General features: G+C 66.1%; 4 protein-coding genes across 7 annotated transcripts; 2 read left to right on the forward strand and 2 right to left on the reverse strand.

Moving 5' to 3' along the window:
- Positions 1-30: 30 nt before the first annotated feature.
- Positions 31-4,628, forward strand: CHLRE_10g461450v5 (uncharacterized protein). Of its 2 annotated transcripts, none has more exons than XM_043067159.1 (3): positions 31-368; positions 496-1,667; positions 1,874-4,628. In XM_043067159.1, exons 2-3 carry the CDS (start codon positions 504-506, stop codon positions 2,294-2,296), a joined length of 1,587 nt encoding a protein of 528 aa, XP_042920556.1. In that variant the 5' UTR covers positions 31-368; positions 496-503; the 3' UTR covers positions 2,297-4,628. The 2 variants fall into 2 exon arrangements, with proteins under 2 accessions (XP_042920556.1, XP_042920557.1); XM_043067160.1 differs by having other exon boundaries at positions 31-356.
- An 822-nt stretch (positions 4,629-5,450) lies between these two features.
- Positions 5,451-17,742, forward strand: CHLRE_10g461500v5 (uncharacterized protein). Its single transcript, XM_043067161.1, has 17 exons — positions 5,451-6,477; positions 6,612-6,981; positions 7,110-7,157; positions 7,329-7,471; positions 7,849-8,027; positions 8,425-8,517; positions 8,812-9,609; positions 10,016-10,109; positions 10,312-10,860; positions 11,228-11,451; positions 11,629-11,785; positions 12,082-12,753; positions 13,086-13,364; positions 13,565-14,955; positions 15,140-15,534; positions 15,790-16,244; positions 16,480-17,742. Exons 1-17 carry the CDS (start codon positions 5,680-5,682, stop codon positions 16,681-16,683), a joined length of 6,849 nt encoding a protein of 2,282 aa, XP_042920558.1. The 5' UTR covers positions 5,451-5,679; the 3' UTR covers positions 16,684-17,742.
- Positions 17,743-18,134: 392 nt separating this feature from the next.
- On the reverse strand, positions 18,135-24,870 carry CHLRE_10g461550v5 (uncharacterized protein). Its single transcript, XM_043067162.1, has 4 exons — positions 24,750-24,870; positions 24,518-24,659; positions 21,403-24,286; positions 18,135-21,251 (listed from the first exon to the last, which is right to left on the reverse strand). Exons 2-4 carry the CDS (start codon positions 24,635-24,637, stop codon positions 19,015-19,017), a joined length of 5,241 nt encoding a protein of 1,746 aa, XP_042920559.1. The 5' UTR covers positions 24,638-24,659; positions 24,750-24,870; the 3' UTR covers positions 18,135-19,014.
- Positions 24,871-24,964: 94 nt separating this feature from the next.
- Positions 24,965-27,590, reverse strand: CHLRE_10g461575v5 (uncharacterized protein). Of its 3 annotated transcripts, XM_043067163.1 has the most exons (7): positions 27,357-27,590; positions 27,219-27,288; positions 26,993-27,020; positions 26,583-26,638; positions 26,415-26,446; positions 26,164-26,197; positions 24,965-25,886 (listed from the first exon to the last, which is right to left on the reverse strand). In XM_043067163.1, the coding sequence occupies exons 1-7, from the start codon at positions 27,557-27,559 to the stop codon at positions 25,527-25,529; spliced, it is 783 nt and encodes a 260-aa protein (XP_042920560.1). In that variant the 5' UTR covers positions 27,560-27,590; the 3' UTR covers positions 24,965-25,526. The 3 variants fall into 3 exon arrangements, with proteins under 3 accessions (XP_042920560.1, XP_042920561.1, XP_042920562.1); XM_043067164.1 differs by having other exon boundaries at positions 24,965-26,197; positions 26,415-26,441; XM_043067165.1 differs by lacking the exon at positions 26,164-26,197.
- Positions 27,591-27,640: the final 50 nt, after the last annotated feature.

A 27,640-nucleotide genomic window follows, 5' to 3' on the forward strand; every position in this document is an offset into this window, starting at 1 on the left:
TCCCCGGACCTTGGGCGTGGAGTTCAGCAATGTAATGTAAAGCGTGTAAAGCGTGTTGTTGTCTAACCAGTACTTCGTTCATCCGCAGAAACGCGGGCTCAGAGTGGCGTCGGAATTTTGCAGCCGGGTTCTCACCAGTCAGGATCTTGGAAATCTCGCGCACTCAGTCTCATTTAACTGACTTGAGGCATAGGTAGAGGTGTCTCGGAGCTCGCGCGCGCGCCGATTTTACCCACAGCGCGCGAAACGCGCAAGGGGTTGAGCGGAGCTCTCAAGGAAGCTCCAGCAGCCCCGTGCTGGGCTGGAATGTTGCGCTTCCGTAGTAGTATCGAATAAATACTCCAAGATACAGCCAGGTGAGGCCCGCGGTGAGTGAGTCGATGCCGACGGGGCCCGCGCAGCTCAACGCTTTGTGCGGATTAAATTTTTTGCTGCAGCTGGCCTGTTTCCCCAAGAGGCACGTTATCACCTGCAAGCGGGTTGGCCGTTACGCAGGTCAGGAAATGGACTACCAACTGCCGACCGCAGCGCCAGCGATGGGCGCGGGCCCCGCGGCAGGCGCGGCACAGCTGGGCTGCTTCCCCGTTCCCTTCTTCTTCTGCCCGCCTGCGGGAGACGCCATGGTCTACCCCATGCTCTTCCCGCCGGCTGGCCCCTGCTTCCTGCCGCCGCAAGCGATGGCGCCGCTGGGGCCGTACACCTCGCCGCCTTACTTCTTCGCGGCCATGGGCGCAATGGCCGCGGCGGCCGCGGCCGCCGCAGCCCCCGGCGCCTGGGCGCCGCCACCTCAGGCTTTACCGCCGCCGCGCGCCTGCGAGAGCAGTGCATCCTTCAGCCCCGCCAAGGCACGCCACGTGCTGCAGCCCCAGTCCGGGGCAGCGCAGGCGCGGCACCACCATCACCACCACCTGTACCGGCGCGACTACAACTGCTCGCGCACCTCCCTCGCACCCAGCAGCCGCAGCCGCCAAGCCTGCGCCACGCAGCAGATGCAGGTGCAGCCGGCAGCCGCTGGTGGCGATGCGCCGGCCATCGCCGCAGGCGCGCCGGCCCAGGCTGCTGCGGCCGCAGCCGTGGCAAAAGCACCGCAGCAACTGGGGAACATGCGTGAGTCAGCGGCTGCGCCACATGTGATGTGCCAGCAGGCAGCTGCGTCGGGCGCGGCGCGCGAGAAGCATGACATTGTGGCGTCCGCCGGCGCGGTTTCGCTGGGCACCGAGAGCCACCACAGCGCTGCTAGCGGCGCAGCTGTTGATTTCACAGCTGAGCAGCCACAGCCGCCGCTGATGCAGCAGCCGTTTCGCTCGCCATTTCTTACGGCGCCGCAGATGCAGCTGTCCTACTTCCAGGCGGGGGCGGCGGCGCAGCCGGCGGCCACAGAGAGCCACACGGCCGCCTCGCCAGCGCCCCGCAGCAAGCCCAACCGGCAGGCGATGGACACTGCGGCCCACACCAGACGCAGCACCTCAGACACAGGCACGGCGGTTGCGGAGGCGCCTGCTGGCGGCGCTGCGGAGGGGCGCGTGGCGCTGGAGCCGCAGGATGGCGGCGGTGGCGAGGTGTGGGTGGACTCGCGCCGCGTGCGCGCGGTGCTGCGGCGCCGGCAGCAGCGCGGCAGGACAGTGGCGGCTGATCTGGGCGTGGCAATAGCGCCAGGCGGGCTCAAGGTAAGCTGCGTGCCGTTGCTCGCTGTTTGTCATCCTGGGAAGGCAAAAAAATAAACGGTAAATTTTAAGCAGCGTCACCTGTGTTAGCGTCACCTGTGTTAGCGTCAATCAATATATATCAAATTATCATGTTTTCAGACTGGCAGGTTTAGCAGCTCAAGCGCGTGTTCACCTTCGAATTTTGTGTGTTGGCCTTGGAAACGCAGGCGCATTGCATGCGACCGGCACACGGCAACGGCGCCAGTCGCGGCGTCTCGCCCGCAAGCAGCGGCAGCAGCGACATGGAGGAGCACAGCTCGGACTTGGAGGAGGTCCTGACCGCAGGAGGCGGCCAAGGCCCGCAGCAGCTGCTGGCAGCTCCTGGCGGCGGCGTCAGCGGAGGCGCAGTGCGCGCCTTTTCCGCTGCCGCTCCGCCCCTGCAGTCGCAGCTTGCAGCTGCAGCCGTAGCGGCGGCGGCGGAGGCGCGCGCGGCTCTCGAGGCGGAGCTGGCGGCGGTGCTTGCGGAGGACTCGGAGGCGGCGGGGCTGCTGCGGTCAGGTTACCTGATGGACGGCGGCAGCGTCAGCACCCTGGCGACTTCTGCCACGGCCGGCACTGCCGACGAGGTCCTTACCGAGCTCGTGTGCTGAGTGCTACGCACGGAGTGCTGCAGCCACAAACTGCGGCGGTAGGTGAGTTGCCCGCCGTCCCTGAGAGCGCGCACTGGCACCGTGGGCATTTGCCTTCGTACAGTGAGACGGGCATCAGCGCGCGCACGCTCACAAGAGAGAGGGATGGGGCACCAGGAGCATGAATTGGTGCTGTGTGAGAACGTCTGTGGCGAGACAACAAATGCACAACACCAAGGGCTGCTGCATGCTGGGCCGGACCGTACGGTACTCTTTTTGGCATGGGCACGAGAGGAATTTATGCTGAAGGCGAGTGGAGGGGTACAGCGGCTGGGTTTAGTTTATTTAGTTCCTCCTGTCCTATGCTTGCTGCAGCTGGAGGATTGGGCAGCTACAGTTGGGGACGCTTGACGCACATAGTTTGCGCAGGATGTGCGTGTGGGGATCAGTCCCTTCCGCCATCCTAGAGTGAAACCCCGCTTCATCATTTGCGTGGCAAAACTCGGCCCTGGGCCAATGGCGCCGGTAACAACGACGGCGTCAAGGCGTTGAGATTTTCTTTGGACACAGACTCGTTTGAAGTAGTCAACAAATCAAGTACACGATGCAAGCAACAATAAAAGGGAGCCGGCATTCTTGGACGGCGTCAATGCGAGCTGTTAGCGCGCATGAGTTTTGCTGTGCCAGATGCGTACACGGGCTAGAAGCTGGGAGCCTGTTCGAATATCAATACCGCGTGCGACTCACTTCAAGCACAATCTTTTTCACTGCGCGATAGAGCGTACGGTGGCGCTGGTGGCCTGTCCGCCTGTGGGCCCCGTAACGAACAATAAACCGGTAGAGACGGTGCAAGGCGGCATAGAACGCAAATTGGGCATTTGGTTGGCATTAAGTAATTTTGGTGTTGGTTGGAGTCCGGTAGTTCGTGTCCTAGGCCTGAGTTCAGATTCGAGACGTACCCGGCTCAAGGAGGAGCATCACACGGTCCTCAGATGATCGCGACGGTGTCTTGTGAAGTTTCAGCACCGCACAAGGAACTTCTGTTTGTGTGGGAAGCTTAGTTGCAGCCATGGCTGGCAGCGGCCAATCCAGGCAGTCGTGTGCAAGTAACATATAACGGTTTGCTGGTTTGAAATGTACAGTGGTGCGGTACCGGATTGATTGTTGGTTGGCCTGCAAGTACAACACACGCGTTGCAGGGCCCGGTGAGACGGCAGCAGAAATTGAAGGCTGCTTGATACGAGGTATGGTTGCAAATTCTTGGTGTTTGGTACTAAACGGGAAAGTCGTGGGTTCCCCAGTAACCTTGGTTGTGGGTGATGTATTTGGGTGCTTCATCATACCAGCACGTATTCGCGATGCCAGCGGTCTTTGGCGCCCCATAAATGCTGTGAGGGGCTTCATGTTCTTATTTCGGTGAGAATGTGCAGGACAAACGGTTCTGAAACGGCAAGAAAAGGTGAAAGGCGCTGCATGGCGTTGATTGGAGTGGCGGTGCAAAAGACACAACACAAAGATTCATCATTCTTGTGGTATGAGGGGGAAATGTCGAGGTGCCCCGTACTGTAGCTGAGGTAGCAGAGAGTTAGTTTACTTATCACGCGCGGCCGCATAACCCAGCGCGCTTTTCAACTGAGTTCATGGTCGCACTCCACACGGCGCCGTATTTGTGTGGCGCTGATACCAACGTCTTCATATGCGGTGGAGCATGTTGAGTGGTAGCGCGGCGAGCGGTTGGGCAGAACCGTGCATACGCATCTTCTGAGGCTGGAAACGTACATACCTTGAATGCAACCGGCGGCAAGTGCAGCACGCGGCGGGTTCGATAGGGCGTGAACGGGCGCATTGTGTGCAGGCGCATGGGGATAGCGACGCGGCTTTACTTTTGGCCAGCGCGTGAGTGGACCTGGAGGGATGGGTCCATGGGCTGGTTGCAGTCAATAATGCGGTGGGGCGTGCATGCATGCTGCTGCAAGAGCTGTGGATGTACGATGCCATACGTACCTCAAGAGGTCTCTAGAGCAGATGCACGTCCCCAAGTGCTCTGTCTTGATACCTGCCTGCGGGCGCGGCGCGGCGACGGAGGCCGGGGCGATGGAGGCGCAGGCGACGGCGGCGCAGGCGAAGGCGGAGCAGGCGGCCGAGGGGACGGCGGCGCAGGCGACGAGGGCAGGGGCGAAGGCGGGTGTGGTGACGGAGGCCTGGAGCGGTGCGTACGAAGTTGGCTGGGCTGTTTTGCAGTTTGTGTCGCCAAGATTGCAATGGCGACAGCTAGCCGCAGCGTATATAGTAGCGCCCAGGCAAGCCTCAGATCAGTCGCGAGGTCAGTTGGATGATGCAAGAGAAAGGAAGAAGGGCCCAGCGGCCCAGCCCTCCCAGCCACACAGCAAGCGGCTGCATCCATCTACGTACGGCGGTAGTCGGTAGCCAGCAGGCTGCTCGCTATGAGACCATGACCAGGCAGGCAGGCGCCAGGGGTTCGAACCCCTGGCAGGCGCCAGTTGCAGTCGGCCACAAGTTCCGGCTAGGAATGGCGGGGACCGGCGGCCCGGCGGGAAGTCAGAGCTTTTGCCGATTATACATTCGGGACAGCCGGTCAGCCGCCCGCGCACGGACCCCAAGCGGGGGATGGAGCCTCTGCAGCCAAGCAACTGCTGGCATATGCAGTGAGCCAAGGTGGGGGCACGCGACAGCTTCTGCATGCGGATTGCGGAGTTGCGGACGGTGAGTCGAGGAGCCATAACAATCGCCATCACTGCACTGGCAGAGCGGAAGCACCCGTAGTAGCAAAGGTGAGACCCAATGTAGGTGGGCGGCGGTCAGTAAGACTTTGGCCGTTTGGACCCCGGGGGGCGGACCTGCCTGCGTTGGGTCATGCCGCCAACTCTGGACGTGCGACCCGGGGGCTGCTGGTGTGCATCTTCCACCACCCTCGTTCAACCTTTTGCATCCAGCTAGATCAGCAAGCCGCGTCCTTTCGCAGACATCTCGGGAGGCGAACCGACTTACGCGCGGGTTCTGGATTTGGATCCTGTCACCTGTCACCCGGCGGCGGTCCGAGGCGGGCGCCAAGCCGCCGCTGAGCTCGCGGTGACAAAGTTTGTTGTGCGGATGGGATAGCGACCGTGAATATCACATTGCGCAACAGTTCGCTGCTACATGTTGCTGGCACATGGTCAGTGTTTTGATCTAGTCGGGCACTCGGCCCTGTAGGAGCTTGCAGCGAGCCCGATCGCAGAGCCTCCTACCAAAGGTGGTCAGCAACACGTACGTGCATTTGCGTGGGTAGCTAGCGGGCTGCCTGACAGCCTGGGCGGCCCCGGCGGAGGCGGAGACGTCGACGGCGGGCACAGCCAGCAGCAGCACACTCGCATCCAGACGAGTGGCAACACGAGCGCCTAAGCATGGCGACAAAGCCTGGCCTGCAGGAATGGACACCTGCGCCTGCGCCTGCACCCGCGTCCTATCCGCTGCCGACGACAGTCGTCGCAGCGGGCGCCTCGGCCGCCTCACGGCCTCAGCCTGAACCTCCAGAACAGCCGCAGCCGCAGCAGCCGCTGCTACAGCCGCTGTCTTCGTTCCCGCTCACGGCAGGCGAGCTGCATCGCGCGGGTTCTTCTGGCCTACTCGATGAAGACGCCTGCTGCCGCCCGCCAGAGGACCTGCAGCCGCACGCGCTGCGAGAGGCACAGCTGCGGGCGTTACTGCCATCGCCGCCACCGCCGCCGCAGCAGCACCAGCAGCTGCAGCCGCAGCAGCAGCAGCTACAGCCCATCTCGAGGCAGCACTTCCTGGGGCCGCTGGCGCGTGGCTGCGACCCGGCGACTGCGCTTGCGGCGGAGGCACACCTGGGCTCTGCTAGCACACCTGGCACTGCCTTTTCCACTTCCGGTGATGCAGCGGCGTCAGCACTCGCAGCAGCCGGAGCCGCCGCGGGCGATGCCAGTGACGGGCCTGTAATGACGCTGCTGCGTGCGGCCCTAGCGCACCGCAAGGCGCAGCGGCACCAACACCAGCACCAGCACCAGCCGCAGCCGCAGCGGCAGTGGCAGGGCGCAGCACTAGCAGCGTCAGTGAAGGCACCAGACACAGCAGAGGCTGCTGCTGCTGCTAGCCTCGCGGGCGCGGCGGCGCGGGCATCGCACGCGTACGGCGACAACGTGGCTTCAGCAGGAGGCGCGTTTGTGGGCGCGTTTGCAGAGGTGAGGGCTGCGGCGTGCGCGTGCAATCAGCTAGTTGGCGCGTGCATCCAAAGCCCCCGTCTTGTGCAACCGGGCCGCTGATGCTCCATTTCCCTCGGCCGCCCCTGCTGCTGCTGTTTGCCTCGCCTGCGCAGGAGCTATGTCGCGTGGGCGGCCACCTCACACACGAGCTTCGCGGCCTCCGTTCGCTCCTGGACTCGGCCGCAAGCCGCCTGCGCGCCGCGGCCCTGGTCAGCGGCCTGGTCGGCCGCCCGCCCCCTCCCGCCGCCGGCCGCCCTACGCCGCAACCTCCGCCGCCAGCCGCCGAGGGTGCCAGCAGCTGCGCAGCCGCCTGCGACGGCGGCGCCAATGCAGTGGTGCTGGCGGCGGCCGCGGTAGCGGAGGAGAACGAGGAGGAGGAGCGTGCCGCGGCGGCGGCTGGGGCGGCCGCGGCAGCTGGGGCGTCGCGGGCGGAGGCTCTGCGGGCGGTGTGCCGGCAGCTGCGCCGCGAGTGTGACGACCTGGGTAAGGCCCTCACGATTTGTTATCCGTGTACATATGCGTGCATCTTTCGCGGCTGTGCACGGTTGAGATAGACTCACCAAACCTGGCCTGGTACCCTGCCACTGTCCTATCCATCTGCTGCGATGCAGGCGCACGGCTGGTTGGTCTCGAGGCGTTTGAGCGATTCAACTCCGCACGTAAGCTGGGGAGCGAGGTTGCGTTCCCGGTCTTGCTCCCTGTGCTTACTTCCGGAGCTGGCATGTGCCTTAACGCAACCTTCCACGCATGTGCGCGCGCGTGTGTGTGTCATGTGCTTGGGAATCCACCAACAGCCTCTGCCCTTTGCCCTTGCCACGCCTCTCACACAGGGTTTGCGCAGCTTGGATTCGAGTTCGACAGCCGTCTGCTGCATCGGGCCTCCAATGCCTCCGCCGCCGCTGCAGGCGCCCTCTCGTCGGTAGCCAAGCTTCAGGTGCTGGAGCGGCGGCGCGAGTACCAGCGCTGTGTGCAGGTAGGCGGATGGGAATGAAGTAGTGGGCTTGCCGCGCGACGGCTGTGTCCTTGCGTTGTCAGCTTGATGGCGACTGCGCAGGCGCATATGTACTTTCAAAGCCACGACTCGCGCGGCTCTCAAGCAAACTTAGGTAGGCACGACGTGCGAACGTGCGGGCAGGCTTCTCACTTGCAACTCACGAGTAGCCAGGGGAAGGCGCCACCGAAGCTGCTGCTGCCTGCTGCTGCAGCCGAGACCTGTGGATAGTCCAGGCACGCAGCAGTGTGCAGTTCCTGCCTTGACTGACACGCATGGCGTGCCACACGAGCTGAACCCCGCCCGGCCCGGTGCCTGAGACGGCGCTTGACACGGTGCCTGACACGGTGCCTGAACAGGAACTCCTGCTGGACGGGCTGGTGTACGACAGCCTGCTCATCTCCCTGTCAGACGTGTACGAGGGAGTACGGCACGCGGCGCAGCGGGCGGCGGCGGCACTGGATGGCGGCGGCGGCGGCACCGGCAGCGGCGCCAGCAGCGGCACCACTCCCTGGGTGCCGCCAGACCAATTCAAGAGGTGGGTGGGGCGGAGTGGGGGGCCAGACTTCGTGCGTGCGTGTGTATGGCATGTGTAAGTGTGTTAAACAAAGAATCAAACGGAACAATGTGTAAGTGTGTGTGTGTGTGTGTAAGTGTGTGTGCGTTGTGGGCTGTGTTTCATGATTGGCCTATCTAGCTTGATTGCCGCTCCCCGCAGCATCCCTTGGCCGCCGCCGCCCTTTCTGTTGTCCCTTTCCCACCCGCGCCCACGCCCACACCCACGCACACGCACTTGCCCTGGACTGCTGCCCGTGTGCACATCACCACCTCATGACTGGAAACACCTGCACATACGGGCCTTACGTTGGCCGCGCCACTTCACATCTATGGCCTGTACGCCTCCTCCTCCTGCTTCTGCTGCTGCTGCTGCGCAGAAGCACCACCAAGTACTGGGTGGCGCCGCGGCACGTCATGCGCGTGCAGCTGGCGGTGCTGAGGCACCTGCCGCTGCTCATCTTCGGCCGCAAGTAAGTGCCTGAGGGCGGCGGCGGAGGCACTTGGCCTACTCTTACCCCGCCTGCGGCAAGTAACTAGCACCTGCCTTTCCCGACTTGCCTTTCCCCAAGTTGCCTTTCCCAACTTGCCTTTGCCAACATGCCTTTCCCAATTTGCCTCTGTCAGCTTGCCTTTCCCGACTTGCCTTTCCCAACTTGCCTTTCCCAACTTGCCTTCTACAACATGCAATGCCGTCTACTCAATCCATTCCTGCCTCGTGCCCCTGCCCCCCCCCCAAAACCCTGCTGCGCCCCTGCTGCCCCAAGGTCCAACCCCCTGTTTCACCACTGGCGTCATGAAGACGAGCTGGAGGAGCTCCCTGCTGATGGAAACGGCCTGCAGCAGCAACAGCTGCAGCGACTGCCTGATCTCAAGCAGCATCCGCAGCACTGTTCCGCGGCGGCTGTAGCCGCTGGCGCGGTCAACGGCAGTGTCGGCAGCGGCAACGGCAGCGGCAACGGCAACGGCAGGACAGCAGGCAGCGGTGGCGCGCGCGTCAGCAGCAGCAACAACGGCAGCTGCGGCAGCACTTCAGCATTCGCGCCACTAGCCCGCGGCGCCAGCATGCTACTGCCGCCCCTGCCCGAGACGCCGCACGACATGCAGCCCGACGGCAACGGCCTCGGGGCCGGCTCCCAACGGCTCCCCACCGCCGACGAATCCACCGCTCCTGCAGACCAGTGGCCGCCACAGCACCTGTGGCCTGGTGGCAAGGGACCTACGGCTGGTGGCGGCGGCTACGGCAGCTACAGCCTCGGTGGCGGCGGCGCCGCCGCCCTCGTGACTGCTACAGCCGAGCCCGCCAGTGAGCCGGCCTCCTGCGCCGACGCCGCTGTGAGCAGTGCTACAGCCGACGCCGCCGCTGCTGGCACCCTGAATGCCAACAGCAGCCGTAGCAGCGCGCCTGCCGCGGTTGGCAGTAGCAGCACTGCCAGCACCACCAAGGCCACCGGCGGCGGCGGCAGTAGCAGCCCCATCACCTCGGTCTACTTTGACAACGCCGACCTGCAGGTCTACCACCAGCGCCTGGTCCGGGGCGACGGCGCCAGTCTGGTCCGCATCAGGTGGGTGGTCTGGTGCTGGTTGTGGCGGTCTGGTGCCGCTGCTGGTGGTCTCTTGCTGGTTGTGGCGGTCTGGTGCCGCTGCTAGAGATGCGGCTGGTGGGTGTGCCGTTGGTTGAGGTGCCGCTTGTCGTGGTGGTGGGATGGACCAGACCAGACCAGACCACTTCTTGCAGGAGAAGGGTGCAGGCAATGCAGGCTTACGGCACGCAAGCCGCCTTGCTTGCTGCAACCAAGTATACATAGGGAGTGGCGGTAGCTCGCCCCACTGGTGTCATACCCGCGAGGCCCGCGCCCGCCCCCAGCTAGCGTGCCCTTTGCGTGCCTTGCCACGTGCCCCCGACGCCTGTGACCCCGCTGATGGTGTTTGGGTCCGTGTCGTACGGCCCACACCCTCGCGCTGCCGCAGGTGGTACGGCAGTCGCGCGCCCGGCCCCGACCAGACTGTGTTCGTGGAGCGCAAGCGGCACCGGGACGCCTGGACGGGCGAGTGGAGCCTCAAGGTGGGCGGGGCGTGTTGATGTGTGTGTGTGCATCTGTGTGTGTGAGTGTGTGTGTGTGTGTTTGTGTTGCACAGCTGCCTTGTGCCGTACATGCCTGTGCAGCCCGCGTTCCCCACGCCGCCGGCCCCTCGTCGCTCACGTACCGTACATGTCATCCCAACCCATCCCAACACCTACTCCACGCCCCCCACCCGGCGACCAGGAGCGGGCCTCCATCCCCCACCGGGAGGTACCCGACTTCCTGTCTGGCCGCCTGCTGCCTGGCGCCGTCCCCGCCCCGCCCCTAGCCACCGCCGCCTCCGTGCCGCCACCGCCATCACGTTCGGCACCCCCGCCGCCGCCGCCGCCGCCGCCGCCCCAGCCGCCGCTGTCCGTTTCCACGGGACGCACCGCCAGCCCAGACGTGTTCGCCAGCAGTGCCAGCACCAGTGACGAGGGCGGCGGTGGCGGTGGTGCGGGTGGCAGTAGCAGCCCCAGCAGCAGCACCAACAGCGGCAGTAGCGCGCTACAGCACCGGCCCGGCTCGGCGGATGGCGGCAGTAGCAGCGGCCGCGACGGCGGTTGGGCCCCCGCTGCCGCCGTGCACGTACCCGAAGCTATCAAAGTTAGCGCGTCGCCGCTGCAGCAGCAGCAGGTTCATGCTACTGCTCCTGCAGCTCCCCCGGAGGTGGCGGCTGCTGCGGCGGCGGCGTCTGCCAAGGCGGTTCAGCTGCTGCGTGAGGTGCAGCAAGACATCCTGCAGCGCAAACAGGTGTGTGTGTGTGTGTGTTCACGTTTGTCTGTGTGGATGTGTGTGTGTGTGTGTGTGTGTGTGTGTGTGTGTGTGTGTGTGTGTGTGTGTGTGTGTGTGTGTGTGTGTGTGTGCCGTTCGACTGCCTTCGCCTGCCTTTCACACGCCTTCATCAAGTAGCGATGGATGCATGGGCACACAACATGATCGTGTTCCCCGGCCCTACCCGGGCGCGACCTTGGTCATGACACACTGATCTCATTGACTCCCCCGTCCTCCCCTTCGACTCTCCCTTCCCCCGATTCCGCCTTTCTTACGGTCCCCTTCCCCGTCCTCCCCGGCCCCAATTCCCTCCCCTCGCACACCCGTACTTACATGCGTACGACAGGAGCCCTACCTGCGCACGCGGTACCGCCGTACCGCCTTCCAGCTCAGCTCCACCAACGCCGTACGCATCAGCCTCGACACGCAGCTGTCCATGCTGCGTGAGAAGCTGCCGCCTGATCACCAGGAGCTGCGGCGGCTGCGGCTGCTACAGCCACTAGCACCCTCGGCGGTGGCAGGCCCGGCAGCTGCAGCAGCCATCGGCGGCCAGCAGGCCAACTGGTGCAGGTCGGTAAAGTTGGTCTAATGATGTACACTTTGGTCGGTTACATCTTGGGTTACATTCGGGTTTTGCTGTACTGTACAGTACGGCTTGCTGCCATTTGCCTTGCCCTCCACGTCTGCTGCGAGTCTGTGAGTGATCAAGCAATTTGACGAATCCCCTACCCTCTCCCACGCACACAGGCAGCTGCCGGCTGACGGCGACGACGACGACGACGCCGCGTCCGCCGCCGCCACTGCAACTACTGCCCTGCTGCCTCTGGAGGACGTGGTCCGGTTCCCCTATGCGGTGCTGGAGATAAAGCTGCAGGACGAGGACTCCTGCCCCGCCTGGGTGCTGGTGCGTGCGCGAAAAGCAGGAGGGAGGAATGGGTGGTCGGATGATCGGATGGCCGGATGGGTGAATGGCTTTGACTTGGCGCGACACTTCCTCGCTTGGCGGGGGCCTCTTACTTCTCACACTCGCCCTCGCCGGCCCCACAAACTCGTGTTAGGCTGGAGGACATACCGTATCCCTCCCTCCGTGTCCGCCCTGGCAACCGTCCTCCCTGCGGCCCCACCTTCACTTCCTCCACTCCCTACCTCCCGCTCCTTCCCTCCCTTGAGGACCTCCCGCCCCTTCGTCCCTCCCTCCAGGACCTGCGCTCCAGCGGGCTGCTGGTGGAGGCGCCCAAGTTCTCCAAGTTCCTTCACGGCATGGCGTTACTCTACCCCGCCCGCCTGCAGCACACGCCCCACTGGTTCTTGCCAGAACTACCCGAGCAAGAAGATGAGAACGAGAATGGCGTCGAGACCGAGACAGCAGGCTCCGCCGTCGCTTCCGGCGGGCGCGTTTGGGGCAGGGAGATTGAGGCCGCCGGCGGCATGGGCTTGCAGGCAGTGGGGATCGGAGTCGGCGGCAGCAACGGCAACGGCAATGGCAGTGGCGGCCGCGGTCATGACAACGGCGGCGGCGGCGGCGGCGGCGCGTGGCCGTGGACGGTTGGGATGCGGCTGTTGGGCAGGCTGCACTTCGGCGGCGGGGGCCCCGCGACGGCTGTAGCAAACGGCGCGCGCGGTCGTAGCCGTGGTGGCGGCTGCCAGCCCCCCGGTAACCAGCTACAGCTGCTACAGCCGCCGTCACGCGCCCCGGCGGCTGCAGCCGCCGCGCTGGCGGCGGCTGCAGGCGGCGGCTGCCGCCGGGTGCTGCGGTCGCTACTGCTGCCCGCGCCGCCGGCGCCGCCGCCGCCGCCGCCGCGACACGTGCACCCGCGCATGAGTCCGGCCACCCTGGAGGAGTTGGCAGACCCTGGCGACATCTATGCCAAGGTAGGCGTGCGAGCCTTTACCATCGCCACCGCGTACACCATCACCACAACCGCATTCATCACCGCAACCGCATTCATCCCCACTGCATTCATCCCCGCGTGCTTCTTCGACATGGCGGGCCCTTGTGATAGGTTGGCTCGCATAATACGCATAGGTTGATAGGCAGACCCCTGGCCCACATGCATTTCGTGCTCGCTGTCAGAAGCCACGGAAGCGACACGCACACACACACACACACACACACACACACACACACACGCACAGTTATGCACGCACACAAACACACACGCACACAAACACAAACACACACGCACAAACACACATGCCCACAGGAGGTGCCGCGCTGGCTGTTCCCAGCAAACATCCGGCCGGATCAGGCGCTGGACATCATCCCGCCGCCGCCCGGCTGCAGCGAGGCCGACTTCGAGATGGCCACGACCGAGGTGGCGGCGGCGGCGCCGACGGCCGCGACTGTGCCGGCGGCTGGCGGTGCTGGCGGTGGTTCTGCTGGCGGCGGCGGCGGCGGTGGGCCGCAGCTGCTGCCGCACCCGTCGCTGTCGCCGCCGCCCCACCTGCTGGGCCACAACGAAGGGGGCGATGAAGGGGACCAGGTGTGTGTGTGTGTGTGTGTGTGTGTGTGTGTGTGTGTGTGCGTGCGTGCGTGTATCTGTGTGTGTTTGTGTGTGTGCTGGTGCGTGTGCCCAGTGTTTGTCAGCGGCTGCGTGTGTCTCCGGTAATGGCTGCCGGCCGCCCTGGAACCGCTGCCAAGCCCCCTGCCATCCTTTTGCCGTTCCCTCCCTTGCACTCGTAGCGCCGTCACTCCAGCGGCGGCAGCCACCGCAGCGGAAGCAGCAGCAGTAGCAGCAGTAGCAGCACTGACGACTACAGCCGCCCCAGCAGCGTGCGCAGTAGCATGGTGCCCACAATCACCGAGCCCCTGGTACCCAGCAGTAGCATGGGCCTCCTCGCGTCGCCCACCACTGCAGCCGCTGCTACAGCCGCCACCGGCTGCACCCCCGGACCTGCTGCTACAGCCGCCTCCCTGGCAGCTGGCGGCTTCGCTGTCTACGGTAACGGGGGCTGCGGACCCCGGAGCGGCGGCGCGGCGGCGTCCTCCGCGTTCGCCGACCCCCGTGCGGCGGGTGCGGCGCTGCCGTCCGCCGCGTCATGCGGCGTGCTGCGAACCGCTGTCGGCGGCGGCGGCGGCGGCCTGCACATGTGCGGCAGTAGCACCCCGCTGCTACTGCCGGCGAGCTACAGCTCTGGCGGCGCGCTGCATGCCCACGCTTCTTCTCCTGTGGGCGTCGGCGGGTTTTGTGCCGGCGCTGGTGCCGTGGTCGGTCCCGTGGGAGGCGGCATGGGAGGTGGCATGGGAGGTGCCGTGTTGGCACCTGCGTGCTCCGCACTGGGTGGGGCCTCACTGCAAGCGCAGCATATCGGGGGTCCAACAGCTCGTGCCGCCAGCAACGACTCGGCAGCAGCAGCCGAGCTGGTCAGCATTGCTGGAACGGCACCCACCGGCAGTAGCAGCAGCGCGGCCCCAAGGCCCGGCAGTAGCTGCAGCGGCGGCAGCGCCGTCAACGGAGGCGGCAGTGGCAGTAGCACGGGGACCACCGGCACGGGTGCCGGCGGTGCTAAGAAGCTGGCGGCGGCGGCGATGGCGGTGTGTCGTGCGGGCGTGTGCGGGGGCGGCGGCGGCGGTGGCGACGGCATGGTCCGCGTGAATGAGGAGGAGCAGCAGCAGGAGCACCGAATGGAGATCACGTCGTACGAACAGAGCAGTAGCGCTATGGTGCACGTCAGCAAGCATCACGTGCAGCCCGGCCCCACCACAGTCACGTGCTGCTTCACAGGGCTGCCTGCAGCAGCTGCTGCTGCTGCTGCTGCTGCTACTGCCGGTGGTGGCGCTGGCGGCGCCGCCGGCAGTAGCCGTGGAGCGGGCGGCGGTGGTGGTGCTACTGCTGCTGCAGCTGGTGCAGCGAGCGGCATGGCGGCGGCGGCGGCGCTGCATGGAGCCTACTGGCTACGCCGCGCTCGCGCCGCCGTGACGGGCGGTGGCGGCGGCAGTGGCGGCGGCGGCGGCGCGGGGGCAACTCAGCAGCAGCACTTCCGTACACTAGTGGCCGCCCTGCGCCGCGCGTCCGGCAGCTTCACAACCCACGGCGGCGGCAGCGGCGGTGGCGGTGGAAGGTTCAATGGCAGGTGCGGCATAGGTGTTCACACATGCCGTCTGGTCTGGCTGCTGTCCATGTGCGTCGGGATGCCTGGTGAAGGAGGTCATGCCTGCTGCGGTTGGGGGGCATGTCTTTGCCCCGCCGAGTCGCCTCGCCTCCCTAAGAGCATCGTGATGTAAATTGCGCCTGCGTGCGTGCGTGCGATGCTACAGGTCTGGTGGCGGCGGCGGTGGCGGCCGCTGGTCCGCCTTCATGCGCCGCTTTGGCCGCGGCCGCGGCAGGGGCGGCGGCGGTGGCGGCGGTGGATCCGGCGGCAGCAGCGACGATCTGGAGCTCGCTGGCGGCGGCGGCGGTGGAGCCAATGGGTACGGCGGGCGGTACGGCAGCGGCGGGGCCAGTGGTGATGGCGGCGGTGGCGGCGGTGGTGGAGCCAATGGGTACGGCGGGCGGTACGGCAGCGGCGGGGCCAGTGGTGATGGCGGCGGCGGCGGCGGCGGCGGTGGTGGAGGTGGTGGTGGTGGCGGCGGCGGTGTGGCGGGGCTGCTGCAGCTGCCGCGTGTAAGCTCCATGGTGCGGACCCGCGTGGAGCCCAAGACCTTCTTTGCCGGTGAGGCCGGTGGCTGGAGGCAACGGGAGGCTCCCCGGCTTTGTTCTGGCGCCTATGCGTGCCTTGCTTGTGTGTGCATGTGTCTCCCTGCGTCACAAGTCTCGCAAAAGACACATACACAAATTTTTCCCACACATAGTCAAAACATGCTACCCCACACGCGCGCCCCTCTCCCCTCGTGCCATTCCTAATACACACACGCGCCTCCCTCTTCCCCTGCCCCCCTGCCCCACTGCCCCCCTGCCCAACCCGCAGCGGAGCGCACGTTCCTGTCCTGGGTCAACATCGCCGTGTTGCTCATGTTCACCTCGCTCACACTCATGACCTCGCGCATCACCACCTTCAGCGGACACCAAGGCATCGCAGCACCCAACATCCCCACGCCTGGCGGCGCCGCCGGCGCCGACATCGGTGTCTTAGGAGCAAGCGGCGGCGGTGGGGTGGCGGCGGCAGGACAGGCCCTAGGTGCGGCGGCTGGCGGCTCCCTGATGCAGCCCAATGCGACGTTGCTGTTCGCCGGCAATGACACGGCGGCGGCGGCTGGGGTGGCGGCGGCGGCGGCGGGTGTCGCCAACTCGACGTTGGCGCCGATGCAGGCGGCGTTGCTGCAGGCAGCGGCGGGCATAGGTGCTGGTGCTGGTGCTGGCGGCGGCGGCGGCAGTGGGCGTGTGGACAGCTGTGCCCCAGGCTCCATGTGCCACAACAGCCAGGTAGGTTCGGCCCGGGTGCGTGCGCGTGGGTAGCGACGTGTCGCACTCTCGCCGCACGTACACACGCTGGGCGCGCACGTTGGTTTGCTGACGCGCGTGCGCGCCTCCTCCCCTCCCCCGCCCACCTTACGATTCCCTCCTCCCCCGCGCCCCGCCCCGCCCCGCCCCGACCCTACCCAACCCCACCTCACCGCTCCCCAACCAACTCGCCGCCACCCCCCAACAACACCCACAGGTGGCGGGCATGGTGATGGCGCCGCTGGCGCTGGTGTTCATGCTGTACGCGCTGTACGTGTACCGCAAGCGCTCCGCCCAGATCCTGCGGCGCGAGGCGGTGCGCTACGACGACCAGCGCGGACCGGTGCTGCTGGTGGCGATGCTGCTGATCCTGCTGTTGGTCGCGTACGTGCTCAGCGCGAGGGCGGCCACGGGGTTCTAACAGTTCCAGCCAGGAGCCGGTGCTTGCTTGACTGTTTAATCCTCTGCGTGCTTGGTCTCGCAGCCTGCTAGCCGGCCTCAGGTACAGCAGGTTTGTAATTTGGCGAGGTTTGCAATGGATTTCAGGAGCGGTTTTGATTTTGGGCACTGGCAAGTGCGTTGGCATTCAGTTGTGGGACTGGATTGGAAAGCAGCAGGGCGGCGGTTGGTTGTAGCTAGCTTGTTGGCGCTTGATCGGGTATGGACGTACCACTGTAGTTGTTGCTCAGAATAGATCGATGGCGTGGACAAGCCTGAACGCCGCGTGTGGGTGGATTGAGTTGTTGTCGAATGCGGTTGTCACTATGTTGAGGTGACCGCGGACAGTTGATTGTAGTGGGTTATTGTGAGTCAGCACGCAATGACAAATGTCGCGGATTGTACGGGGCATGTGGCAGGTCGACAACATTAGTAGCAGCGTAGCTCCGGGTCTAAGTAGAAACAAATACAAATGCAATTTCACGTGGGCAGCCCACGTGGGCAGCCCTAGGGTCAAGCCGCAGGCACACCGGGTGGATTGTGTTGATGGCACGGCTATGCGCGGGTAGGGGCGCAGCTTGTTTTTGCCGGAGGATTGGGGCCCTGATGTCAGACTTGCGTACGTGCATGAAAGCAAAGGGCGCTGTGGTACATACGGGGCGCAGGGGAACCCTATCCATTTGTCCCTGTGCGCGTGCATACTGAGCAAAATGGTGCAATAATACCCAGCAGCAGAGGAATGCCGAATGGAGAGAAGGTGGGTCAGTCAAAGGTAGGGCCGTCGCACGCACATTCAGAGTGGCGCGGCGTGGGATTCATAAAGCGTGTGGGCTGTAGCAGCAGTAGCAGTAGCAGCTAGCGAGCTGGACCGAGATGCGCAAGTAAGCTGCTCGGGGCGCATGTAGATGTGATGAGCGAGGCGGGTAGCTAGCTTGGCACGGTGCACGCCGCATGGAGGCAGAACTCGATCCATCCGGGCGGACGGACGGGCAGTGGGTTGCTTGGTTGCACGCTTTATGTATGGCGCAAGCTATCTAGCCGCTGCCGGCCGGGCACCCGCCCCGCCCCGCCCCGCCCCGCCCGCCGACATTTGCTGCAACGCAGCCCCGTGGCGGACGCAGTTGTCTAGTGCTGACCTGTGTCCGGCTGCGCTTGCTCTGGGGGTCCAGAAGGCTGGCTTTGACCCTAGGGCCGCAGCATGTAAGGCTCTTCCGTGCCGGGTTTGTGCGCCACACATGTGGGAGGCCTTGCGGCTCTGCCTCGCGGTGTGGCGTCGCGGTGTGTCTGTGTGGTGCTATCGCCTGGCCGGGCGCCCGGAGGAACGTCAACGCGAGGAGTGCGCGTCAGCAAACTTCCAGCCAGCCAGCAGGTCGTCGTCGGTACAGTAACTCCGGCGTTCGACCGCGCGGCCGCCAACTGCTCCTGCCCTGCCGTTGCAAATAGTTTGCCATCTGCTGGGTTCTGGGAATCAGCTGCACCCTGCGGGACTTTACCAACCTGCCTTACCACTGTCCCATCGCACAGCCACACGTGTGGGAGGCCTTACGCACCATTGACTCGAGCGCTTTGATACATCATGACCTCAGGTAGTCGTGGGTCCCTTCGCAGCAACTTGGAGCGGGTGCGTGCGCGTTGACGAGCAGCATCCCGCCGGTCACAGCACAGAGAGCTCGGTACTGCCCTGCCAACCCACGGCCACGGGTTTCCCACGTAAATATTTAACTTGCTGCACCCAGCACATTAACTGGTCTATAATTACTATGGTACTGCCTGCATCTCACTCAGCCAAACAGCCTCGACTCGAACAACCCTCAAAACTTGCAACGTACCTCCGGACAACTCCAACTCCAAGACCGTGTCGTGTTCAGGATTGTCATCCACGCCTCCCCTGCTGGCCTGCTACTGTGGTGCGCTCCAGGAAGTCCACTGTGGCGCGGTTTCACTGCTGTGCGTGGCGCGCTACCACGCGCACCTTTACTATCTCCGAAACGCCGATTGTCCCCGGCTTTCCTCAGCTCCCCGAGGTGATAGTTTCATGCCAGCCCAGCCATTTCGCCAGCGCCTCACAGCTGCCACCTACCCTTGCACCGCCCGCCCCTCACAGCTGGCGGCTCCTCGCGCGGCTCTCTGTGATGTGCGCCTTGCCCTCCTTGCACACCCCCTTGTGCCCGCCCTCCTTCCAGTGCTCCTCCTGGCATTCCTTGCTGCAGTACCGCACACACCTGCAGCCGCCGCACACCTGCATCCCAGCCACCAGCGCCGCCTCGCTCTCCCCCTCCAGGTCCAGGCAACGTGGGTTGCCGCACGCGTGCAGTCACAGCAGCTTACCACTACCAGGCGCCGCCGCCGCAGCAGCAGGCTGCTGCGCCTCGCCGCTGCCCGCCGCGGCACCCCCTCCTCCCGGCCCCGCCGCTTCCGCAACCGCCGCAGCACCTGCAGCGGCATATGCAGCTGCTGCGGAGGGCGCGTCCGCGGCAGCGGCATTTGCAGCTGCAGCGGAGGGCGCGTCCGCGGCAGCGGCGGCGGTACCGGCAGCGGCGGCGGTACCGGCAGCAGGTGCCGCAGGTGCCGCAGCCATGGCGGCGCCGGCAGGCGACTCCAGAACGCCGGCAAAGGCCACCAGGTGGCCAAGTCCCCAGCTGCCCAAGCAGGCAATGCACAGCTCGTCAGGGTTCTTGCCGCCGCCACCAGCACCATACACAGTAGGGGTATGCGAGCGCATCGTCTCCAGTGCGTAGCGCACGAACTCGTAGTGCTGCGGCGCCTCCGGCACGGCACCCAACAGCACCGGCAGCTTGAAAAAGCGACCCAACCGCGCCCGGCTCAGCGCGACCGCGCGGCGAGCTGCGCCGCTCGGAAAATCCTCCTCCTCCTCCTCGTCCTCCGCCGCCGCGGCCGCAGCCCGACGGCCGCCGCGGCTCCCGCCGCCACCGCTGCCGCTGCCACCGCTGCCGCCGCCGCCGCTCCTGCTGCTGCTGCTCTTGCGGCGGCTCTGCATCGCCTGCCACTCCTCCTCGGCCTGGTCGGCATCCGTCAGCACGCCCGCCACCTCGCCGGGCAGCAGCGACACCGCCAGCGGCGCCACCAGCAGGAAGGCACGCCCGATCTCCCGGCTCAGCGCCGTCAGCTGCGCCGCCGCCTCCCGCGAGATAGCCCGGTCGCCCCACCGCGCCTTCGAGCACCAGCTGTCCACCGCCGTCTGCTGCAGCACCAGGTCCACCGCACCCGCCAGCAGCGTCGCCAGGCTTGCGTCCAGCCCCACGAACTGACGCCAGCTGGTCTCTTCCACCAGGGTCTGCTTCAGGACCGCTTCGGCGCTGGCGCGCCGGGCGCGCTCTGCAGCAGAGGCCGCCGCGGCCGGCAGTGCGCCGCTGCCGCCGCGGCCGCCGCCGCTGGCAGCGGGGTACTCCGCGGACATGAAGAGGATGTTGCTCTTCTTGAAGGCGTACCAGGCGCACAGCAACGCGTGCATGGCGTGCAGCGCACCCAGGCAGGCGCGGCGCGCGGCGACGGCGCCCACCGACCCCACGGGCGAGCTGCTGCCGTTTGTCATGGTCAACATCAGCGGCGGCAGCCACCGGTGCAGCGCGAAGGACACCTGCCGCCGCAGCTGGTGCAACGGCGGCGGCGCGCGCTGCACCGCCGCCGCCGCCTGAACGAGCGGGCCGCCGCCACCCTCGCCGCCGCTGCCACCGCCGCCACTTCCGCCGCCGCCAAATCCGGCGTGGTGCCGGACCAGGTGCGACACGACGGCGGGCCACGCCTGGCAGCAGCTGCTCAGAAGTTCCGTCAGCACCAGCATCTCCGTCTTGGCCTCGCCCTTCAGCACCCGCAGCACGAAGCTACGGCTCTCGCTCATGACCGCCCCAATGCTGTTTGCCTTGTGGAAGGGCGCATTGCTCCAAATCAGCAGCTTGCCCATCGTGGCCGCCAGCGCCGCCGCCTGGCGTGGCGGCGCGAACGCCAACAGCTGCAGCTGCTGCTGCAGCGCGCCCGGCTGCGCTGCCCAGAGCAGAGGCAGCGCCATGTCTGCTGCACCAGCGCCGCCCCCGCCGCCGCCGTCTGCACCTTGCTTCTGCGCCTTCTGCTTTTCTCCCTTCGCCTTGTCACCCTCCTTCCCACTGCCGCTACTGCTGCCGCTCCTGCTGCTGCTGCTCCTGCTGCTACAGCTGCCGGGGTCGCCGCTGGTGTCCTTGAACAGGTCCGTGCCGTGCCCCATCAGCCCCGCCACCAGATCCAGGCGCAGACAGCGCGCCGCCATCTCCGCCACCGCCACCGCCGGAGTGCGCTCGAACGACACCAAGCCGCGGCCCGCCTGCAAGGGACCGCAAATGCCGACGACGTCCGCACCGCCGCCACCTTTGGGCTTCTCGGAGGCGGTGTGGCGGAGCGTGGCCTCCACGGCGGGCAGGAGCCCAGCCGCCAGCGCCGCCTCCACGTCCGGCGAGGGCGTCGCCGGGAAGGCGTAAAGCAGCGGCGGCGGTGCAGGCGGCGGCAGCGGCGCCGCGGCACGTGGGGATGCCGCTGCTGCTTTCAGCGAGGGCTCAAAAGCTGTAGGCAGGGCAGAAGGGTAGAAAGGAGGAGCGTGTAACAAGTAAGTGATGCGTAGCGCGTAGCAGCTTGATGAGTAGGTAGCCTCCCGGATCGCATGCGAGTGAGCCGTACCACATGCACACACCAGAATGTACGTACGTAAGCCCACCTGCCACAGTCGCGGCCAGCAACGCCGCCGGGGTAACCGCCGGAGTAGCCGCCGGGGTAGCCGCCGTAGCCTTGGGCACGCCTTCCACAGCCGCTGCCGCGGCCGCTGCCGTCACCTGCTGTCGCACCGGATCCAGCCGCCGGAGCTCAAGCCGCAGCAGGCTGCACACCACTTGGGGCAGGTCGCGCGACCAGGGCCGCCCGTCGGGCCCTCCCTCACCTCGCATAATCCGCGCCTGTTCCTGCAGCGCCTCCCTATAGGGCCGGCCCGACAGGCCCGGCAGCCGCACCGCCGCCGCCACACAGCCCCACCACTCGCGCCGCCGCTGTAGCCAGGCAGCCGCGTCGTCAGCGCTTGTGCTGCTTGTGCCGCCGCTGATGCCGCCTGCACTGATGCCGCCGCCTGCACTGCCGCTGGTATCGCCTGCACTGCCGCTGGTGCCGCCGCTACTGGTGCCGCCGCTACTGGTGCCGCCGCTGGTGCCGTTGTTGTTGCTGCCGGTGCCGCTGCCGGCACTGCCACTGCCAATAAGGTCGGCGGGCGTGGCCTGTGATGCGGCGAGCAGGCTGCGCAGGCACAGCTCGGGCCCCAGCTCCTGCTCCAGGCTAACCCAGCCTTTGGCAAAGCTTCTAGGCGTGCTGCCGCCACCGTCACCCGCGCCACCGCTGCCAAAGTCAGGGAACACCCGCAGCCACGGAGCCATCAGGCCCCTGCTCAGGTCAGGGGAGACGCCGGTGCTGGTGCCTTTCCCCTTGCTCTTGGCCTTGCCCTTGCCGCCGGCACCGCCCGACTTCTCAGCCCCCTCCTTCAGCGCGCTTGCCGCTGCCAGGCCCGCCGCCCGCATGCAGAGCTCAAACACCGTGGCGCGCGGAGCGAAGGCGGCCAGAGGCCAAATGGACCCGCCGCCGCCGCTGCCGCCGCCGCCACAGTCCGCGGCGGGTGCGGCGGCGGCGGCCCACTCCATCAGCTCCGCCAGGGCGATGTACGGCGTCACCGACAGCTCCATGTGCGGCCGCACTGCCGCACCCGCCCGCAGGTCAACCTCTTCCACACTGCCATCCGGCGGGTAGGAGTAGCCCAACAGAGGCAGCGCCCGCGCCGCCTCCTCGAATGGCCAACCTAACAGCGCGTCGCCATGACCGCCACCGCTGCCGCCGCTGCCGGCACCGCCGCCGCCGCTACCGCCGCTGCCGGCAGCGCCGCTGATGCCAGCACCGCCACTGCCGTAAGAGCCGTAGCCGAGGGCCTCCAGCGTGCGTGCCATTTGCGCCAGCACCAGCCATTGCATCCGCGGCCCCACCGCGCTTGCCGCCGCGTCCGCCGCCGCCACCACCTTCGGCGGCGGCGGCATGTCGCTGCTTACAGCCGTTTCGCCACCGCCGCCGCTGCCGCCAGCACCACTGCTACTGCCGCCGCCAAGGCGCCAGCAGCGGCTGTAGCACATAGGCAGGTTGCGCAGCATCAGGACCAGCGCCTTGTCCACCACCGCTAGGCAGTTGTCCAGCCTGGTGCTCAAGCGCACGCCCTGCTCGAGGCCCTTGGCCACGCGGCCACCCATCACTGTGACGGAGCGGCGGCGCACCTCGGCATCCGCCGCCTGCAACAGCGCCAGCGCCAGATCCACAGCGTGATCAAACAGACCGCTGGCGGCCAGCTCCGCAGCCAGCGCCTCCTCCAGGTCACGCTGCTGCTGCTGCGGCTGCGGCTGCTGCTGATGTTGCGTCGTGTCGCCGCCGCTACTGCTGGCTGTAGCACCGCCGGCGGCGGCGCCGCCGGCGCGGCCGCCGGCGAGGAGTGCGGCTGCTGCTTCCGGCGGGTCCTGCTGTCGCTTCATGGCATAGAGCATGGCAGCTGCGTCCTTGTCGTCGGAAATGACCTGTCCACCGCCGACTTGCTGCCGTGCTGCCGCCGCGACACGCCCCTGCGCGGCGTGGGCTCTCCGCACCACCGCCAGCTTATGCACGTCCATCGCCGGCATCAGGACCAGACCGTGAAGGTCCATCGCCACAAGCCACATAGCGTGGTCCCATTCCTCAGGAGAGAGCAGCGCCCGCGGCGGCTGTAGCTTCTGCGGCGGCGGCTGGCCCGCCGCTGCACCCGCAGTAGCAGCAGCTGTGGCGGCGGCAGCGCCGGCGGCACCGGCAGCGCCGCTGCTGCCGCCGGCCACGCCGGCGCCACGCTTGAGGTAACCGCCCTGCGAGTAGACGTTGCTGCCGGCGCGCAACGGCCCCATGCTACTGCCGCTGCCACTGCTACTGCCACTGTCCGGTGTGTCGGCTGCGAACCAGCGCTGGTGCTCGACGGCGAGGCGGGCGCAGGAGCGCAGGGTGCCCGAGCGCAGGTAGCGGAGCATCCCTTCCTCCGCAATGGAGGCCGCTGCCGGCAGAGGCGACGTCAGGGTGGCCCGCACCGCGCACTGAGTCAGCATGATCGCCAGCCGCGAGCACATGCGCGCGTTGCACGTGCCGTCCGCGCCTTCGGCCGCCGCCGCACCATTGCCGCCTCCACCTCCGCCAGCTGCTCCACTGCTGCCGGCCGCTGTTGATAGCGGTGCCGTCGATTCTGACGACGCCGGCTGCTGCTGCCCGCCGAGCGTGGCGATGCGCCTCTTCACCAGCTCAATCTGGTTCTCCATCAACTTGCAGCGCAACTCGAGCATGCTCGGTCCCAGTTTCAGAAGCACTAGCGCCGAGGCGGAAGAGCGTTCCTCGCAATCACGGTCGCTGGTGCCGGCGATCTTGATCAGCTCGTACGTGCGCTCCAAGGCTGTGCCCAACGCGCGGTCGGCCGCAACGGCGCTCAGCGGGTCGGCGGCGCGGTGGCGGGCGTGCTCCAGGGCGGCCTGCAGCGGCCCGGACAGGACGGACTCCACCATTCTGGCGATCTGTGTGTGCGGTTGGGTGGTGTTGGGAGTTGGGAGGGGGCTTGGAGGTCGCTTGGGAGAGCGCGGGGGCGTGTTTGAGGAAGGCAGGGAGGGAGGGCATGGCAGGGCGGCTTCCTCCGCAACAGCGTGCCCAGCGACGAGCGGCACACGGTGCGCTTCCGGTTTCGCCACAAAATCGAAATTCCCCAGCCCGCCAGCTGCAACGAGTCGTAAGGATGCATTTGTCCTTACCCGATTTGCCTCGGCGCTGAATCCGGCCACGGCAGGGCCGGCGGGGGCATCAGCGCCTCGCGACGAGTCCGCCCCGCGGGACGACGGCAGCGCCGAGCCGCCGAGGCCGTGGGGCTGCATTCTTAAGGTTCAAGGATTGCTCCTGCGTGGAACCGGCGAGCGGACGAGTTGGTGGCGATCAGGAAGAACAAGTTCGCGATGGTCAACAGCCCCTTCGCCTTCCCATTTGCACCTGGTTGATGAAAGCAGCCGCGACAAAGACGCAAACCTATGAAGTCAAACGAGTTCGGCAAAAAACCTTGTTCCGAGCGATTTCGAGGCGAGGTGGTTTCGCAAGTTCCTAAGCAGGAAACTTAATCATAATCAGCTGTATTCCACATGTTACACTACGCAGGTAACAACATTAATGTGCTCCGAGCGAAGCGGCCGCTGGACTGCCGACGGCCCGTACTCGTGCTGTGCGTGACCCGCTGAACCCGCACCCACCACCATCGTAGCTCTGCGACCGCGCTAGGTTCTGGCGGGCAACAGCCGCACACATCACAAGTTCGCAACAGAACAACGCCGCGTACTCACGCCTCCGCCTGCTCGTTGGCCCCAGGCACGTCGCGCCTGCTGCCACCTCCACAGCTTCTGCGAAAGCTGCCTTGGCCATGACCTCTCCCGGCTGTGAGCCCGCCTGGGCGTGTCCGACGGCAGCGCGGGACGCCAGCAGGGCCTCATCACGTGCCACCCGCCATGCCGCTGCCGCCACCTCGGCGTCCGCGTAGCGCGACTCCGGGCCGCGCAGCATGTTGCTTGTGTGGGACCGAACGATGGCGACGCAAGTGGTCCCAGTGCACCTTAGCCCCAATTCGTCAGGGTTTCAGGCAGCTAAATGACTAGCATTCCATGATGCATCCGGGTGCGCACAAACACCCCAAACGTGCTCCCCTTGTGTGCCGGCGTGCGCCACGGGTTACGAACCACGCAGCCCCTTGCAGCGTTGCCCCTACATGTCCAGGCCGGATTACAAAGCGCTTGCGCGCACGCAACTCATCCCACACATGCATACATCCGCAGCCCGCAAGCACGCACCGTGGTTGCTCTCGAGCACCTTGGTGCTGAGCAAGGCGCCCCACTGACTGATGCCGGGATGAATTAGTATCACAGCTCGCAGCTTGTCGCCGACCTTGAAGACCGAGGCCGCGTCTTCCACCCGCTCCCAAGAGATCTGCGTGCGGAGCATCACGCCGACAACGCCGGCAGCGGAGGCGGCAGAGGCGGCAGCATCTGCGTTTCTGCTGCCGCTCCCGCTGCCGCCGGGCGGCCGCGCCACACGCACGACCAGGCCCCAGGACTCCACCTCTCCGTCCATCAGCTGGCCGACCTGCGACACAAACATATAACATGAAGGTAGCACTTAGAATCCCCGGTAGCTTATAAAAGCTCAAGGCACACGTCACATATGCCGTGGCAGTGGCAATGGCACGGCGCCATGGCGGCTGGAGCAAGCCCACGAGGTGTGTGCGCGCTCTGCTGCACGTTGTCACGCGAGACCGAGCCTCCGTGCAAGTAGCCCAGCAGTCGTATGTTGTCCATAATGCCAGGCAGGCAGGCAACCGGAAACGTCGCCCGCAGACCCCTCGGCTTCGTGCGGGAGGCACAGCCATGAACTTCACAGTCCACAATCTGTCCAACCTGCAATCAAGATTGGGCAGTGGGATCAGTGGTTGGACGGAAGGTTGAAAGCCGACTGAGGCGGGTACGGCATCGACAGCGGCTGCAGAGCTGCTGCCGCTAGCAGCAGTGCAGTTCCGTAGCTCGCCATGCCGGCGCACTGCCTTCCCTGGCCCCCTTGTCAACCGTCGCAGCCACACACATGCATTGCCTTGCACGGGCACAGCCCAGCACCAACCTGGAGGCCCCTGATTGCGTCGAACCGCTGCACTGCACAGCAAAGGGTCAACAGGCGGGTTAATGGAGTACGACGTGCATGGGCAGGCGGCTACGAAATGGGCGAATACGCACGCCTCGACCACCCGCATACCGCTGGTAGCTCCCCACCAGCACCAACCAAACTCACCAGCAGCTGTTTCTTCAGTTTCTTGCTCTCGGCCGTGGCTTGCGCGGGTACCTTACCTGCGGCAGAGCACGCGCAAGCCCGCGGCAAACGCGTATGTCAGGAACTGCCGACGCGGTAAAAGAGAGCACGGCAGCGCAAGGGGAGTGCGGCCTTGCAGTTGTAGGTGCCGCTCAGCTGCACCAGGGCTGCCCAGCTCCCGGGTGCTCAGCTGCAGGCTGTGTCGCTTCCGGTCCACGGACTGCAGCGCCACACACCTCCACGACGTCTCCGAGGCGGGCGACGACGGCGGCGGAAGTCGCGGTCTCGGGCAGAAACCCCTCGGCGATGTCAGAGACGTGAAGCAGCCCCACAACAGTTTCGCCCGATTCGATGCGCACCCTTACGTACGCGCCGTAGCGCTCCACGCTCACCACCTCCCCCGAGCACCACCTGCCCAACCTGCCCATGATCAGGAGTCCGGGCATCAGCAGGTGTGTGCGGTGCAGACAATGCGGTGGGGCTTATCGGTGGAGGGGCGGAGGCAGGGAGACTGCAAGGGAAGTGCGAACCGCTTCGATTATCCCAAGCCCTATTCGCGTGCATTGACCCACTGCGTTTCCCTAGCTATGTTGCCCCCTCGGGGGGGTCCTGACTAACCTGCTGTTCAAGCTCCTGGAAGATGGAGTCAGTCGGATGCCTCCAAGTCCACGAGGCGCAGACCTTCACACTGCAGCGTGCCGAAGCCATCAGCCAGGTCAGCCATGCACAAGCGCGATACAGCATGATGCAACTTACTTGCGTGGTGTCTGGGGCTGTGGCCGCGCCACCACAAAGCGGCGGTGCCCCAGGCACTGGACGCTGCTGGCCAGCCGCGCGAGGGCCGCCACAGCGGACGGTGAGGCCGCTAGGTGCTGCGTACTGGTTTGCGAACACCTCTGTAGTGAATGCTGCTGAGAGGCGCGAGCTGCCAGATCAGAAGAGCGAGGGCGACTCTGCATTGGGCGGCCGTGAAGGGCACGGCCACGCCTTGAACAGGCTGCGCAGCCCCGAACAGCTTGGCAACGGTGCGGCAGTAGCGG

This window comes from Chlamydomonas reinhardtii, chromosome 10 (genome assembly GCF_000002595.2).
Source record: "Chlamydomonas reinhardtii strain CC-503 cw92 mt+ chromosome 10, whole genome shotgun sequence".
In the NCBI taxonomy this organism is placed as follows: domain Eukaryota; kingdom Viridiplantae; phylum Chlorophyta; class Chlorophyceae; order Chlamydomonadales; family Chlamydomonadaceae; genus Chlamydomonas; species Chlamydomonas reinhardtii.